The sequence below is a fragment of the Salvelinus fontinalis genome, chromosome 2 (genome assembly GCF_029448725.1).
Source record: "Salvelinus fontinalis isolate EN_2023a chromosome 2, ASM2944872v1, whole genome shotgun sequence".
Classification (NCBI taxonomy): domain Eukaryota; kingdom Metazoa; phylum Chordata; class Actinopteri; order Salmoniformes; family Salmonidae; genus Salvelinus; species Salvelinus fontinalis.
Window position 1 is genome coordinate 10,323,696 of NC_074666.1, and position 14,433 is coordinate 10,338,128.

A 14,433-nucleotide genomic window follows, 5' to 3' on the forward strand; every position below is an offset into this window, starting at 1 on the left:
GGATCAGCCAGAGCCTTCCGCCAGACAGGATCAGCCAGAGCCTTCCGCCAGACAGGATCAGCCAGAGCCTTCCGCCAGACAGGATCAGCCAGAGCCTTCCGCCAGACAGGATCAGCCAGAGCCTTCCGCCAGACAGGACCAGCCAGAGCCGTCAGCGAGCCAGGACCAGCCAGAGCCGTCAGCGAGCCAGGACCTGCCAGAGCCGTCAGCGAGCCAGGATCTGCCAGAGCCGCCAGCCAGCCAGGATCTGCCAGAGCCGCCAGTCAGCCATGAGCAGCCAGAGCCGCCAGTCAGCCATGAGCAGCCAGAGCCGCCAGTCAGCCATGAGCAGCCAGAGCCGGAAGCCAGCCATGAGCAGCCAGAGCCGCCAGCCAGCCACGAGCAGCCAGAGCCGCCAGCCAGCCACGAGCAGCCAGAGCCGCCAGATAGCCACGAGCAGCCAGATCCGCCAGCCAGCCACGAGCAGCCAGATCCGCCAGCCAGCCACGAGCAGCCAGATCCGCCAGCCAGCCACGAGCAGCCAGATCCGCCAGCCAGCCACGAGCAGCCAGATCCGCCAGCCAGCCATGAGCAGCCAGATCCGTCAGCCAGCCATGAGCTGCCGTCCCTTTGTCCGGAGCTACCCCTCAGTCCGGAGCTGCCGTCCCTCAGTCCGGAGCTGCCGTCCCTCAGTCCGGAGCTGCCGTCCCTCAGTCCGGAGCTACCCCTCAGTCCGGAGCTACCCATCCGTCCGGTGGCGCCATCTGGGAAGGTTTTCAGTCCGGGACTTGCTACAAGGGTCGCCGCTCCAGAGGCGCCACCAAAGTGGGTATTGACAATGGTGGAGTGGGGGCCACGTCCCGCACCCGAGCCGCCGCCATAATAGGGCCCACCCCGGATCCTCCCCTTCTATGTCAGGTTGTGCGGTCGGAGTCCGCACCTTTGGGGGGGGGGGGGGGGGGGTACTGTCACACCTTGGCCTTAGTATTCTTTATTTTTCTTTATTATTTTAGTTAGGTCAGGGTGTGACATGGGGAATGTTTGTGGGTTTTGTCTAGTTTAGGGTGTGTGTATTGTTTAGGGGGTTTTGTAGTAGGTATGGGGTAGTGTTCAGTGTAGGTGTTTAGGAAAGTCTATGGTTGCCTGATTTGGTTCTCAATCAGAGACAGCTGTTTATTGTTGTCTCTGATTGGGAGCCATATTTAAGGCAGCCATAGGCTTTAGGTGTTTGTGGGTAATTGTCTATGTTGAACATTTGTAGCTTGTGTGTGCACTAACGTTTGTTGTTTTGTTTTCAGTTTATGTATAGTGTTAGTTTCGTGTTTTCTCTCTTCCAAATAAAAGAAGATGTATTTTCCACACGCTGCGCCTTGGTCCTCTCTCTCACCCATGGACGATCGTGACATTAACAGCAATGCATGTGTCTTTTTTTATGCTGCCGATTTTGTCATTACCTTTTACATGTATTTATTGTTGTTGAAAAAACAAACAGCTTGTTTTTTGTTTAATTTGATTAAAACCAAACTTATTATAATCTTTCACTGTCCTGGTTTTATGGTGAGAATGTCTGTGGCACGCATACAATGCAACTTCTGGAGAAGTGTGAATACGATCTGTAAGACGGTTCCACATATATTCATATTTGAGTATAACAGTGAGTGGACATTCTCCCTTTCTCTTTATATTGGATCTTTGTTCAGCTACTGTGAAAAGTTTGGATGTCTGTAAAACATATTTAATTGTATATGCCCACAGGAAGAAATGGTGCCTGAAAGTGTATTTAGACAGCCTATTTAAAATAAGTTGTTTTAAGAATTTGATTAAAATTATTTGCTCTCTTTTTAGGCCTTCATCAATAATGAATGAAATCTTGCTTATTGACAACGTTTGTCATGTCCATGCTCAGCCATAATGTAATTTACAGTAGACCTGTAACGGTTGTCCTCCTCCTCTTTGTCCGAAGAGGAGGAGTAGGGATTGGACCAAAGCGCAGCATATGTTGAATCCATAATAACGTTTATTAAAGAAAAAGACGAAGACACAAACACTTCAACAAACTACAAAATAACAAACGAAGTCAACAGACCTGAACAAACGAACTTACATAAACACGAAGAACGCATGAAACAGGTACAGACTACATAAATGAACGAACAAACCGAAACAGTCCCGTGTGGTGCAACATACACAGACATGGAAGACAACCACCCACAACAAACAATGTGAAACAACTTACCTATATATGGTTCTCAATCAGAGGAAAACGTAAACCACCTGCCTCTGAGAGCCATACAAGGTCAATTAACACTGACACTTAACATAGAACAAACAACACAGACTTCCCACCCAGCTCACATCCTGACCCACTAAACACAACTATACAAAAGGAAAACAAGGTCAGGAACATGACAAGACCTAGCCCCTATATCAGTGTGAATGCTATTGAAGCCACAATGTGGACTGCAGATGGTTCAAATTAACATATTTAGCAAAGATAGTCTACATTGTGTTATTTTGTTTCTGTAAGCTGTTTAACAAACTATAAAGGACTAACATTGGAAATGGAGTTGATTCCAAGGCCATGCATAAAAGACGGTAAGGAACCACATATTTAGCCATGGAGCACTTTCTGATTGGCCAGTGAGGAGCCAAGCCTCAACACACCAACAACTTGTTTATTCGTCAAAGCTCAGCCCTTTCCCGCTGCCAGCAACTGCGCCGATAATTCTGATTGTGAAAATAGCAAAAAATATTTAGCAAAAAATACACTCCCCGAATCTATAGCGCTACTGCCAGCGCTTAAATTTACCATTGCGTTAGTTTTGTTAAAATATAGCCCTATATCCCCTATTTCCTGTCAGCTAAATTAATTACCAACTTTAATGAATTCTAACTCCACAGGGCACCATCTCTCTGCTCACAACAGACAGCAGACAGCTTCATCCCATTTCGACAGCATGGGAAGCAGCAGCAGCTCCATATGGGTCTTCTGTAGATGGCTCTAATTTCCCCTGATCCTATGCATTAGATCCCCTCTCTCTCTATTCCAAATCCCTGATTAGGGCTCAGTGGCAGATCCTTAAGCACAGCTGTTATCCCGATGCTATCAGACTGCCTTGTATATTACAATTCATTATGAATACGGAATGGGGCTCTTATAGATCCTGCAGCAGAGACTGAGACATATAAAGCAGTGCAGCTGAACGGTCAATAATGCACCTTTGGTTTAGACTGTAGTCCTAAACCTCAAGCAGCACACCTCATATTACGATACTATATGATAATATTGAATATACTTCATTGAAACACAGCCTACCCTATTGTATGTTTCTATATCTCACCCTCTCTCCGAAAGTTAGGGGTAAACAAAAGCAAATAAAATAACACATGCACCAATCCACATACTCTCAATATATGCTGTCACCAGACCACCAAAATGTATCTGTTATAATCTGCTATGAAATCATAAACATGTGCTGCTGCTGGTGTCTCACAGTGTCATAGTCTAGAGACTGTTTCGGTAGTAGGTGACATCCACATTGCTCTTATGAAATCCACAGAGTATCTCAAATGAGGACAATATGTTAATTTTGCCGCTATGACTCACGAGCAAAAGTGATGAGGGAATTATTTGTATCTATTGTTCTATTGCTTTGAAAGTGTTGACAGTTCTACAGCAAAGTGCTATGAAGTTAAACATTTTCCAAATGGACCACGGTCATAAATAACAATTATCGGTATAATAAAAATGGAAATGGACAGTATATATACAGTGCCTTCACACACCTTTCTACATTACAAAGTGGGATAAAAATACATTTTTTTGTCAACGATCTACACAAAATACTCTAATGTCAAAGTGGAAGGAAAATTATAACATTTGTAAAACATTTAAGAAAAATAAAACATATCTTGATTACATAAGTATTCAACCCCGTGAGTCAATATGTGTTAGAATCACCTTTGGCAGCTATTACAGCTGGGTCTCTTTCAAATCTCAAAGCGTTTTACACACCTGGATTGTACAATATTTCCACATTATTCTTTAAAAAATTCTTCAAGCTCTGTCAGTTATTGATCATTGCTAGACAGCCATTTGCAAGTCTTTCCATCGTTTGCCAAGCCGATTTAAGTCAAAGCTGACACTAGGCCCAGGAACATTTAATGTCGTCTTGGTAAGCAACTCCAGTGTGTATTTGGCCTTGTGTTTTAGGTTTGGTATTTGGTATTTTATTAGGATCCCCATTAGCTGTTGCGAAAGCAGAAGCTACTCTTCTTGGGGTCCACACAAAACATTAAATATGACATAATACAGAACATGTACAGTGGGGCAAAAAAGTATTTAGTCAGCCACCAATTGTGCAAGTTCTCCCACTTAAAAAGATGAGAGAGGCCTGTAATTTTCATCATAGGTACACTTCAACTATGACAGACAAAATGAGATTTTTTTTCTCCAGAAAATCACATTGTAGGATTTTTAATGAATGTATTTGCAAATTATGGTGGAAAATAAGTATTTATTTGGTCAATAACAAAAGTTTATCTCAATACTTTGTTATATACCCTTTGTTGGCAATGACAGAGGTCAAACGTTTTCTGTAAGTCTTCACAAGTTTTCACACACTGTTGCTGGTATTTTGGCCCATTCCTCCATGCAGATCTCCTCTAGAGCAGGGATGTTTTGGGGCTGTTGCTCGGCAACACGGACTTTCAACTCCCTCCAAAGATTTTCTATGGGGTTGAGATCTGGAGACTGGCTAGGCCACTCCAGGACCTTGAAATGCTTCTTACGAAGCCACTCCTTCGTTGCCCGGGCGGTGTGTTTGGGATCATTGTCATGCTGAAAGACCCAGCCACGTTTCATCTTCAATGCCCTTGCTGATGGAAGGAGGTTTTCACTCAAAATCTCACGATACTTGGCCCCATTCATTCTTTCCTTTACACGGATCAGTCGTCCTGGTCCCTTTGCAGAAAAACAGCCCCAAAGCATGATGTTTCCACCCCCATGCTTCACAGTAGGTATGGTGTTCTTTGGATGCAACTCAGCATTCTTTGTCCTCCAAACACGACGAGTTGAGTTTTTACCAAAAAGTTATATTTTGGTTTCATCTGACCATATGACATTCTCCCAATCTTCTTCTGGATCATCCAAATGCTCTCTAGCAAACTTCAGACGGGCCTGGACATGTACTGGCTTAAGCAGGGGGACACGTCTGGCACTGCAGGATTTGAGTCCCTGGTGGCGTAGTGTGTTACTGATGGTAGGCTTTGTTACTTTGGTCCCAGCTCTCTGCAGGTCATTCACTAGGTCCCCCCGTGTGGTTCTGGGATTTTTGCTCACCGTTCTTGTGATCATTTTGACCCCACGGGGTAAGATCTTGCGTGGAGCCCCAGATCGAGGGAGATTATCAGTGGTCTTGTATGTCTTCCATTTCCTAATAATTGCTCCCACAGTTGATTTCTTCAAACCAAGCTGCTTACCTATTGCAGAATCAGTCTTCCCAGCCTGGTGCAGTTCTACAATGTTGTTTCTGGTGTCCTTTGACAGCTCTTTAGTCTTGGCCATAATGGAGTTTGGAGTGTGACTGTTTGAGGTTGTGGACAGGTGTCTTTTATACTGATAACAAGTTCAAACAGTTGCCATTAATACAGGTAACGAGTGGAGGAGGAGCCTCTTAAAGAAGAAGTTACAGGTCTGTGAGAGCCAGAAATCTTGCTTGTTTGTAGGTGACCAAATACTTATTTTCCACCATAATTTGCAAATAAATTCATTAAAAATCCTACAATGTGATTTTCTGGATTTTTTTTCTCATTTTGTCTGTCATAGTTGAAGTGTACCTATGATGAAAATTACAGGCCTCTCTCATCTTTTTAAGTGGGAGAACTTGCACAATTGGTGGCTGACTAAATACTTTTTTTGCCCCACTGTATAGACAAGAACAGCTCAAGGACAGCTCTACATCAATTTAAAAAAGGCACACGTAGCCTACATATCAATGCATACACACAAACTATCTAGGTCAAATAGGGGAGTGGCGTTGTGCCGTGAGGTGTTGCTTTATGTCCTTTTTTTTAACCAGGTTTGCTGTTCATTTGAGCAATATGAGATGGAAGGGAGTTTCATGCAATAATGGCTCTATATAATACTGTACACTTTCCTGAATTTGTTCTGGATTTGGGGACTGTGAAAAGACCTCTGGTGGCATGTCTGGTGGGTGTGTGTGTCAGAGCTCTGTGTAAATTGACTATGCAAAGAAATTGGGATTTTCAACACATTAATGTTTCTTATAAAAATAAGTGATGCAGTCAGTCTCTCCTCACCTCTTAGCCAAGAGAGACTGCCATGCATAGTATTTATATCAGCCCTCTAATTACAATGAAGAGCAAGACGTGTCGCTTTGTTCTGGGCCAGCTGCAGCTTAAGGCTAGGGGGTGCTGTTGTCACTATTTATGGAAATCGTGTAATTTTTGAAACGGCTTCCTACAAAATTCTTGATCGTACAATATGCATAGTATTATTATTATTGGATAGAAAACAGTCTATAGTTTCTATAGCCGTTGAAATTTTGTCTCTAAGTGGAACAGAACTCATTCTACAGCAATTTCCCTGACATGGAGTCAGATTTCACACATTTTGGCCCCTGTTCTGGAGTCAGTTTTAAGGCCACTGTTATTCCTATGAGTATACGGACACTGCTTACGTCTTCCCCTGGATGCCTTTACGTGATGACGCTTTGAATGGTATCGATTGCCCAATCACAGCCACTATAAATGAAAAAATCCTGTAGGTAGGAACTCTTTTCTAGGTGCGTCAGGCGCGCGGAGGACACCGACCTACTGTTTTTCCAAGCATTAGTGTAGCCAGTTATATTTCTCCGGTCATATTTTTACTCGTTATAGGAGTTAAAAACATCATAAGGTAGTTAATTTAAAGCGTTTTATAGCAATTTATATCCGTTTAGTGCGATTTTGGGACATTTATTTCTGAGCCACTGTGAATCTCTGGGCACCGTTCCAGTTCATGCCGAACGCAATGTGCATTTCTGCATGGCAAGAGGACAGCTTTCGACCAAAAGACGATTAGACCCAAGAAAGGATTCTTTGACCAAGATTCTGATGGAAGAACAGCTCAAAGTAGGACATTTTTATTATGATAAATCGTGTTTCTGTCGAAAAATGTTAGTGGCTTAGGACGCCATCTTTTTGACGTAGCTTCGCTTGGCGCAAACTGTATTGAAAAGTAAGGATAATTTAAAAAATGTAATTCCGCGATTGTATTAAGAATGAAATTGTCTATCAATCGCTGTCCACCCTATATTTTTTAGTCACGTTTATGAGTATTTATGTATACGACTAGATCACTGTCTAATATGGCGCACAAACATTTTCTGACCAGCTGGGCTACTTTTCTCATTGTCTAACCATGATTTTGGTGGCTAAATATGCACATTTTCGAACAAACTGTATATGTATGTTGTAATGTGATGTTACAGGAGTGTCATCTGAAGAATTCTGAGAAGGTTAGTGAAAAAATTCATATATTTCGGCGATGTTTACGTTATCGCTCTCTTTGGCTAAAATCAATGCTGGGGTAATGTTTGCACATGTGCTATGCTAATATAACGATTTATTGTGTTTTCGCTGTAAGACACTTAGAAAATCTGAAATATTGTCTGTATTCACAGGATCTGTGTCTTTCGATTAGTGTATGCTGTGTATTTTTACGAAATGTTTGATGATTAGTAGTTAGGTAAACACGTTGCTCATTGTAATTATTCTAGTCCATTTGTGACGGTGGGTGCAATTGTAAACTATGACATCTACCTGAAATATGCACATTTTTCTAACAAAACCTATCCTATACCATAAATATGTTATCAGACTGTCATCTGAGGAGGTTTTTTCTTGGTTGGTGGCTATCAATATCTTAGTTTAGCCGAATTGGTGATAGCTACTGGTGTTGGTGGACAAAGAAAAGATGGTGGATTATGCTAATGTATTTAGCTAATAGATTTACATCTTTACATATTGTGTCTTCCCTGTAAAACATTTTAAAAATCGGACATGTTGGCTGGATTCACAAGATCTGTGTCTTTCATTAGCTGTATTGGACTTTAATGTGTGAAAGTTAAATATTTAAAAAATATATTTTTTTTGAATTTCGCGGCTCTGCCTTTTCAGTGGGGGTGTGGGGGGTATGTGCCGCTAGCGGCACCCCGGGGCTAGACAGGTTAACTAGGTCTTTCCTTGCAGCACTCGACCACACGACTGGACAATAATCAGATAAGACAAAACTATAGCCTGCAGAACTTGCTTTCTGGAATGTGATGTCAAAAAAGCAGAGCATCTCTTTATTACAGACAGACCTCTCCCTATCTTTAAAACCATTGAATCTATATGTTTCGACCATGATAATTTACAATCTAAGGTAACACCAAGTAATTTAGTCTCCTCAACTTGTTCAACAGCAACACCATTCATTACCAGATTCATCTGAGGTCTAGAACTTAGGGAATGATTTGTACCAAATACAATGCTCTTAGTTTTAGTTTATTACTGGCCACCCATTCCAAAACAGACTGCTACTCTTTGTTAAGGGTTTCAGTGACTTCATTAGCTGTGGTTGCTGATGTGTATATGGTTGAATCATTAGCATTTATGGACACACATGCTTTGTTTAATGTCAATTGCAGGTCATTGGTAAAAATAGAAAAGAGTAGTGGGCCTAGAGAGCAGCCCTGCGGTACACCACAATTTACATGCTTGACATTAGAGAAGCTTCCATTAAAGAAAACCCTCTACGTTCTATTAGATAGATAGCCTGAACCCACAATATGGCAGAGGTTGAAAAGCTATAACACATACGTTTTCTCAACAACAGGTTATGGTCAATAATATCAAAGACTGCACACAAATATCATTGATCTTGGCTTCATAATACAGTTTATTCTTCTTTTTGTTGAGTTTAATCACATAATTTCTCCATTTGCAGTAAGTCAGCCAGTCAGATCAAATGAATTATCTAAGTGAGTCTCAGAAATTGATCATACGTGAATGTTATCTGATGTTAGCAAGTTATTGACTGTGTGAACCTTATTTTTAAGGCTACATATATTAATATGGGCTACCCGTTCCTGGGTAGCTTATCAGAGATAGACATAATATGGAAAAGAGAAAACAAAGCAAGAAAAAAATTTATACATTCAGAAGTCCATTAATCAGTTGGTGTGTTTGTGTGCTGCGGGGTTGAAGCTACAAACCCATAAGCTTGGCTCTCTCATCCCTTCCAGGCTTTTGGGAGGGAGGGTGGACAATGAGCCTGTCATAGTGGATGTAAGCAATGTCCCAACACGCTCTGGCAGCGTTCATGGCTGGGATAAGTTATTTCCTGTTCTGGCGCACAGCTTCAGGATAGTCCTCATTGAGGAAGATATACATTCCTCTCCAGTTCTTTGCTCTTTCCAGAACAGCTACCTTGTCCTTGAACTTCAGGAACTTGACCACTATCAACCTGGGCCTGTCACCTGGGCCGGTGGTGGGTTTTCCAGTTCTGAGGACGCACTCCATCACAATCTTCCTGTGATCCATCTTCAGTTTGTCCGAGATCATTTCCCTCACTTTGTCCTCAGACTCAATCCAGGTCTCATGTGGAGACTCTGCAATTCCGTCCACAACCATGTTTTTTCGCCTTGATTGTCCCTCGAGATAATCAGATTTCTCTGTCATTGTCACTGTTTAAACTCATCGAGCTGACCCTGTGAGAACTGCAAACTGTTCTTCAGGTTAGCTTAAAATATCCTTCACTTGTGATAGACAGTGTCATGACGTTGGCCTGTGCGTAAGGTTTATGTTAGCCAGGGTTCCTGAAGAACCAAGAATTTACAACTTTCAGATGAGACTGAAATAAGGTGACGATCAATATTGACTGCTATTGATGTAAAATATTACTAGGTCTTTAAGAGTTTATTCGGAAGATAACTGCTCTATAAATATTATTTTGTGGTGCCCCGACTTCCTAGTTAATTACATTTACATGATTAGATAAATCAGGTAATATTAATTACAGAGAAAGGATTTTATAGAATAGCATGTCATATCACTTAATCCGGCATAGCCAAAAACACGACAACAGACAACACTGTCCTCAACGGTACTCCCACCGGCTTTAGTCTTTGTCATGTTAGCAATGTAGGTTACTCTGTTACCCTTCGCAGTTCCATACAACAACAAACAGCAGGGGTCTAGACAGCCACAAGCCCCGGACAATCCGCGGTCCCAGCTACAAAGGCTAACCTGTTTGCAGGCTGCGTTGCCCTGAAGAAAACCCTGCTAGCTTGATAGGCTGCTAGCTAGCAACTAGGCTAGCTGCTACGCCAAACAACTCCTCAGACCTGGCCTTGATTGGCAGGATCACTGGACAGATAGTAGCAGTCCCAGAAACGGATGCCAAGCGCATCGCGGGATCCAAACTCATAAGGTAACTAGCAACTAAGAAACTTTTCAAGAAACTTTCAAAACTTTCCAAAACAACAAACCGAGCTCTCCCTCATCCTGCTGAAAGGTGAATTTGGTTATTGTCTCACAGTGTCTGTTGGAAAGCAGACAGAACCAAGTTTTCCTCTGGGATTTTGCCTGTGCATAGCTCTTTTCCATTTATTTTTATCCTAAAGAACACCCGAGTCCTCGCAAATGACAATAATACCCATAACATGATGCAGCCACCACTATGCTTGAAAATATGAAGAGTGGTACTTACTGATGTGTTGGATTTGCCTCAAACATAACTATTTGTAATCAGTACATAAAGTTAATTTCTTTGCCATATTTTGCATATTTTTACTTTAGTGCCTTATTGCAAACAGGATGCAAGTTTTGGAATATTGTTATTCTGTACAGGCTTCATTCTTTTCACTCTGTCACCAGCAGCCTAATGGTGAAATCCCTGACCGGTTTCCTTCCTCTCCGGCAACGGAGATAAAAAGGACGCCTGTGTCTTTGTAGTGACTGGGTGTATTGATACACCATCCATAGTGTAATTAATAACTTTATTAAGTTCAAAGGGATAGTCAATGTCTTCTTTTTAAAATCATCTACCAGTAGGTGCCCTTCTTTGTGAGGCATTGGAAAACCTCCCATGTCATTGTGGTTAAATCTGTGTTTGAAATTCACTGCTCGACTGAGGGACCTTACAGATCATTGTATGTGTGGTGTACAGAGACGAGGTGGTCATTAAAAAATATTTTTAAACACTATTATTGCACACAGAGTGAGTCCATGCAACTTATATGACCTGTTAAGCACATTTTTACTCTTGAACGGATTTAGGCTTGCTATTTTTTTATTTTTTTATTTTACCGTTATTTTACCAGGTAAGTTGACTGAGAACACGTTCTCATTTGCAGCAACGACCTGGGGAGTAGTTACAGGGGAGAGGAGGGGGATGAATGAGCCAATTGTAAACTGGGGATTATTAGGTGACCATGATGGTTTGAGGGCCAGATTGGGAATTTAGCCAGGACACCGGGATTAACACCCCTACTCTTACGATAAGTGCCATGGGATCTTTAATGAGCTCAGAGAGTCAGGACACCCGTTTAACGTCCCATCCGAAAGACGGCACTATAACAAAGGGGTTGAATACTTATTCACTCTCTTCTAATTTTTAATGAATTTGTACAAATGTCTAAAATCATAATTCCATGTTGACATTATGGGGTAATACGTTTTAAATTCCCACTAACACAATAACATCTGGGAAAAGTCAAGGTGTGTGCATACTTTCTGAAGACACTGTATAAACATTACATACAGTTGAAGTCGGAAGTTTACATACACTTAGGTTGGAGTCATTAAAACTAGTTTTTCAACCACTCCACAAATTTCTTGTTATAGTTTTGGCAAGTCTAGTTTTGGCATGACACAAGTAATTTTTCCAGCAATTGTTTACAGACAGATTATTTCACTTATAATTCACTGTATCACAATTCCAGTGGGTCAGAGGTGTACATACACTAAGTTGAGTGTGGCTTTAAACAGCTTGGGAGATTCCAGAAAATAATGGCATGGCTTTAGAAGCTTCTGATAGGCTAATTGACATCATTTGAGTCAATTGGAGGTGTACCTGTGGATGTATTTCAAGGCCTACCTTCAAACTCAGTGCCTCTTTGCTTGACATCATGGGAAAATCAAAACAAATCAGCCAAGACCTCAGAAAAAAATTGCAGACCTCCACAAGTCTGGTTCATCATTGGGAGCAATTTCCAAATGCCTGAAGGTACCGCGTTCATCTGTACAAACAATAGTATGCAAATATAAACACCATGGGACCACGCAGCCGTCATACTGCTCAGGAAGTTCTGTCTCCTAGAGATTAATGTACTTTGGTGCGAAAAGTGCAAATCAATCCCACAACAACAGCAAAGGACCTTGTGAAGATGCTGGAGGAAACAGGTACAAAAGTATCTATATCAACAGTAAAACGTCCAATATCAATAGAACCTGAAAGGCCGATCAGCAAGGAAGAAGCCACTGCTCCAAAACGCCATAAAAAAGCCAGACTACGGTTTGCAACTGCACATGGGGACAAAGATCATACTTTTTGGAGAAATGTCCTCTGGTCTGATGAAACAAAAATAGAACTGTTATGCCATAATGACCATCGTTATGTTTGGAGGAAAAGGGTGGAGGCTTGCAAGCCGAAGAACACCATCCCAACCGTGAAGCATGGGGGTGGAAGCATCATGTTGTTGGGGTCCTTTGCTGCAGGAGGGACTGGTGCACTTCACAAAATAGATGGCATCATGAAGGAGCAAAATTATGTAGATATATTGAAGCAACAACTCAAGACATCAGTCAGGAAGTTAAAGCTTGGTCGCAAATGGGTCTTCCAAAGTTGTGGCAAAATGGCTTAAGGACAACAAAGTCAAGGTATTGGGAGTGGCCATCACAAGGCCCTGACCTCAATCCTGTAGAAAATTTGTGGGCAGAACTGAAAAAGCCTGTGCGAGCAAGGAGGCCTACAAACCTGACTCAGTTACACCAGCTGTCAGGAGGAATGGGCCACAATTCACCCAACTTATTGTGGGAAGCTTGTGGAGAGCTACCCGAAACGTTTGACCCAAGTTAAACAATTTAAAGGCAATGCTACCAAATACTAATTGAGTGTATGTAAACTTCTGACCCACTGGGAAAGTGATGAAAGAAATGAAAGCTGAAATAAATCATTCTCTCTACTATTATTCTGACATTTCACATTCTTAAAATAAAGTGGTGATCCTAACTGACCTAAGACAGAATTTGTACTATGATTAAATGTCAGAAATTGTGAAAAACTGAGTTTAAATGTATTTGGCTAAGGTGTATGTAAACTTCCAACTTCAACTGTACCTTTAATAACTTTGACAACTATTTGTCAATCCATTATTTATATGACAATTGCATGCATTGCTAGATTGTTGCTGTAGAATAATAGTTTCATTTAGCCAAAGCATCAGGGGATAAGCAGGAAATTGTGGTAACCCACTGCACTCTCGTTCTCCGGTGCGTATGTCTATGTGTGTGTGTATGTGAGAGAGAGGGAGAGAGTCAGTGTGTAGATGATATTTCCATTGAAAACAACAAAATAGAGGTAATTCATTAGATGCAATACCATTTACTGTATCCTTCCATCACGTTTACTAAGTAGCTCAATACATTTTTAGAACTATAGATTAGACCATAAAACACTAGCAGTCAAAACATGAGAACCCTGAGTACAGTACCCGTACAGAGATATGCTCACCGTCCCAATTCGGACTCCAACTCATAGTAGTCAGCCAGGGTCTCCTTCTTCGATCCATCTATCCAGTAGTCTGGAGCTGGGGATGCCCCTGCTCTGGACGAGGGTATAGTGACTTTACGCATCACCAGCTAGCCAGACGGATTCAAGTATCTTGACAGCTCTTCTCCCCTGCTGCGATTCAAGGCTTGACTCACAGTGGTGTGAAGAAAAGCGAGTTTGAAACCTTCCAAAACGAACGGAAGAATATAAACATGGAAGAATATAAACATCAGTTACAATACTATTTGAAGGACTGGGTAACGTAGTGAATGAAATTGGTCCTAAATGCATATTATTCAAAGCCGCCAGTCCGCTTCGCTACCATAATGCAAGTGTATTGGAAAGGCAAGTATACAGAGGAGTCTGCGTTAGAAGTTTCCACCGGGTCTTACTGCCGCCGCGGTAACATCCGAAAACATTGTAGTTATCTTTACCTGAGGTCACAATCAAGTACGTAATGTTTGTTACCATAATCATTGTGGTGCTTTTTATGACACATAAATACTATTTGAATTATTTAATTATACCGTAATTATTTCCACAAAAATTTGTATATTGAGGGCCAAATAAAAAAAATCAAATACAGATTTTCCAGCCCTACAATAAACAGGAAATATTTTTATTTGTCTTTTTAA

General features: G+C 41.5%; 1 protein-coding gene across 2 annotated transcripts in view; it reads right to left on the reverse strand.

Moving 5' to 3' along the window:
* LOC129811707 (calcium/calmodulin-dependent protein kinase type IV-like) overlaps window positions 1-14,169 on the reverse strand; it is a 42,605-nt gene extending 28,436 nt beyond the window's left edge. The window contains exon 1 of one of the 2 annotated variants that reach the window (XM_055863237.1): window positions 13,760-14,169. In XM_055863237.1, coding sequence (XP_055719212.1) covers window positions 13,760-13,881 — 122 coding nt within the window. In that variant the 5' untranslated portion in view covers window positions 13,882-14,169. The remainder of the gene's footprint in view (window positions 1-13,759) is intronic. The other variant, XM_055863245.1, reaches the window with a different exon arrangement.
* Between the last annotated feature and the right edge of the window lie 264 nt (window positions 14,170-14,433).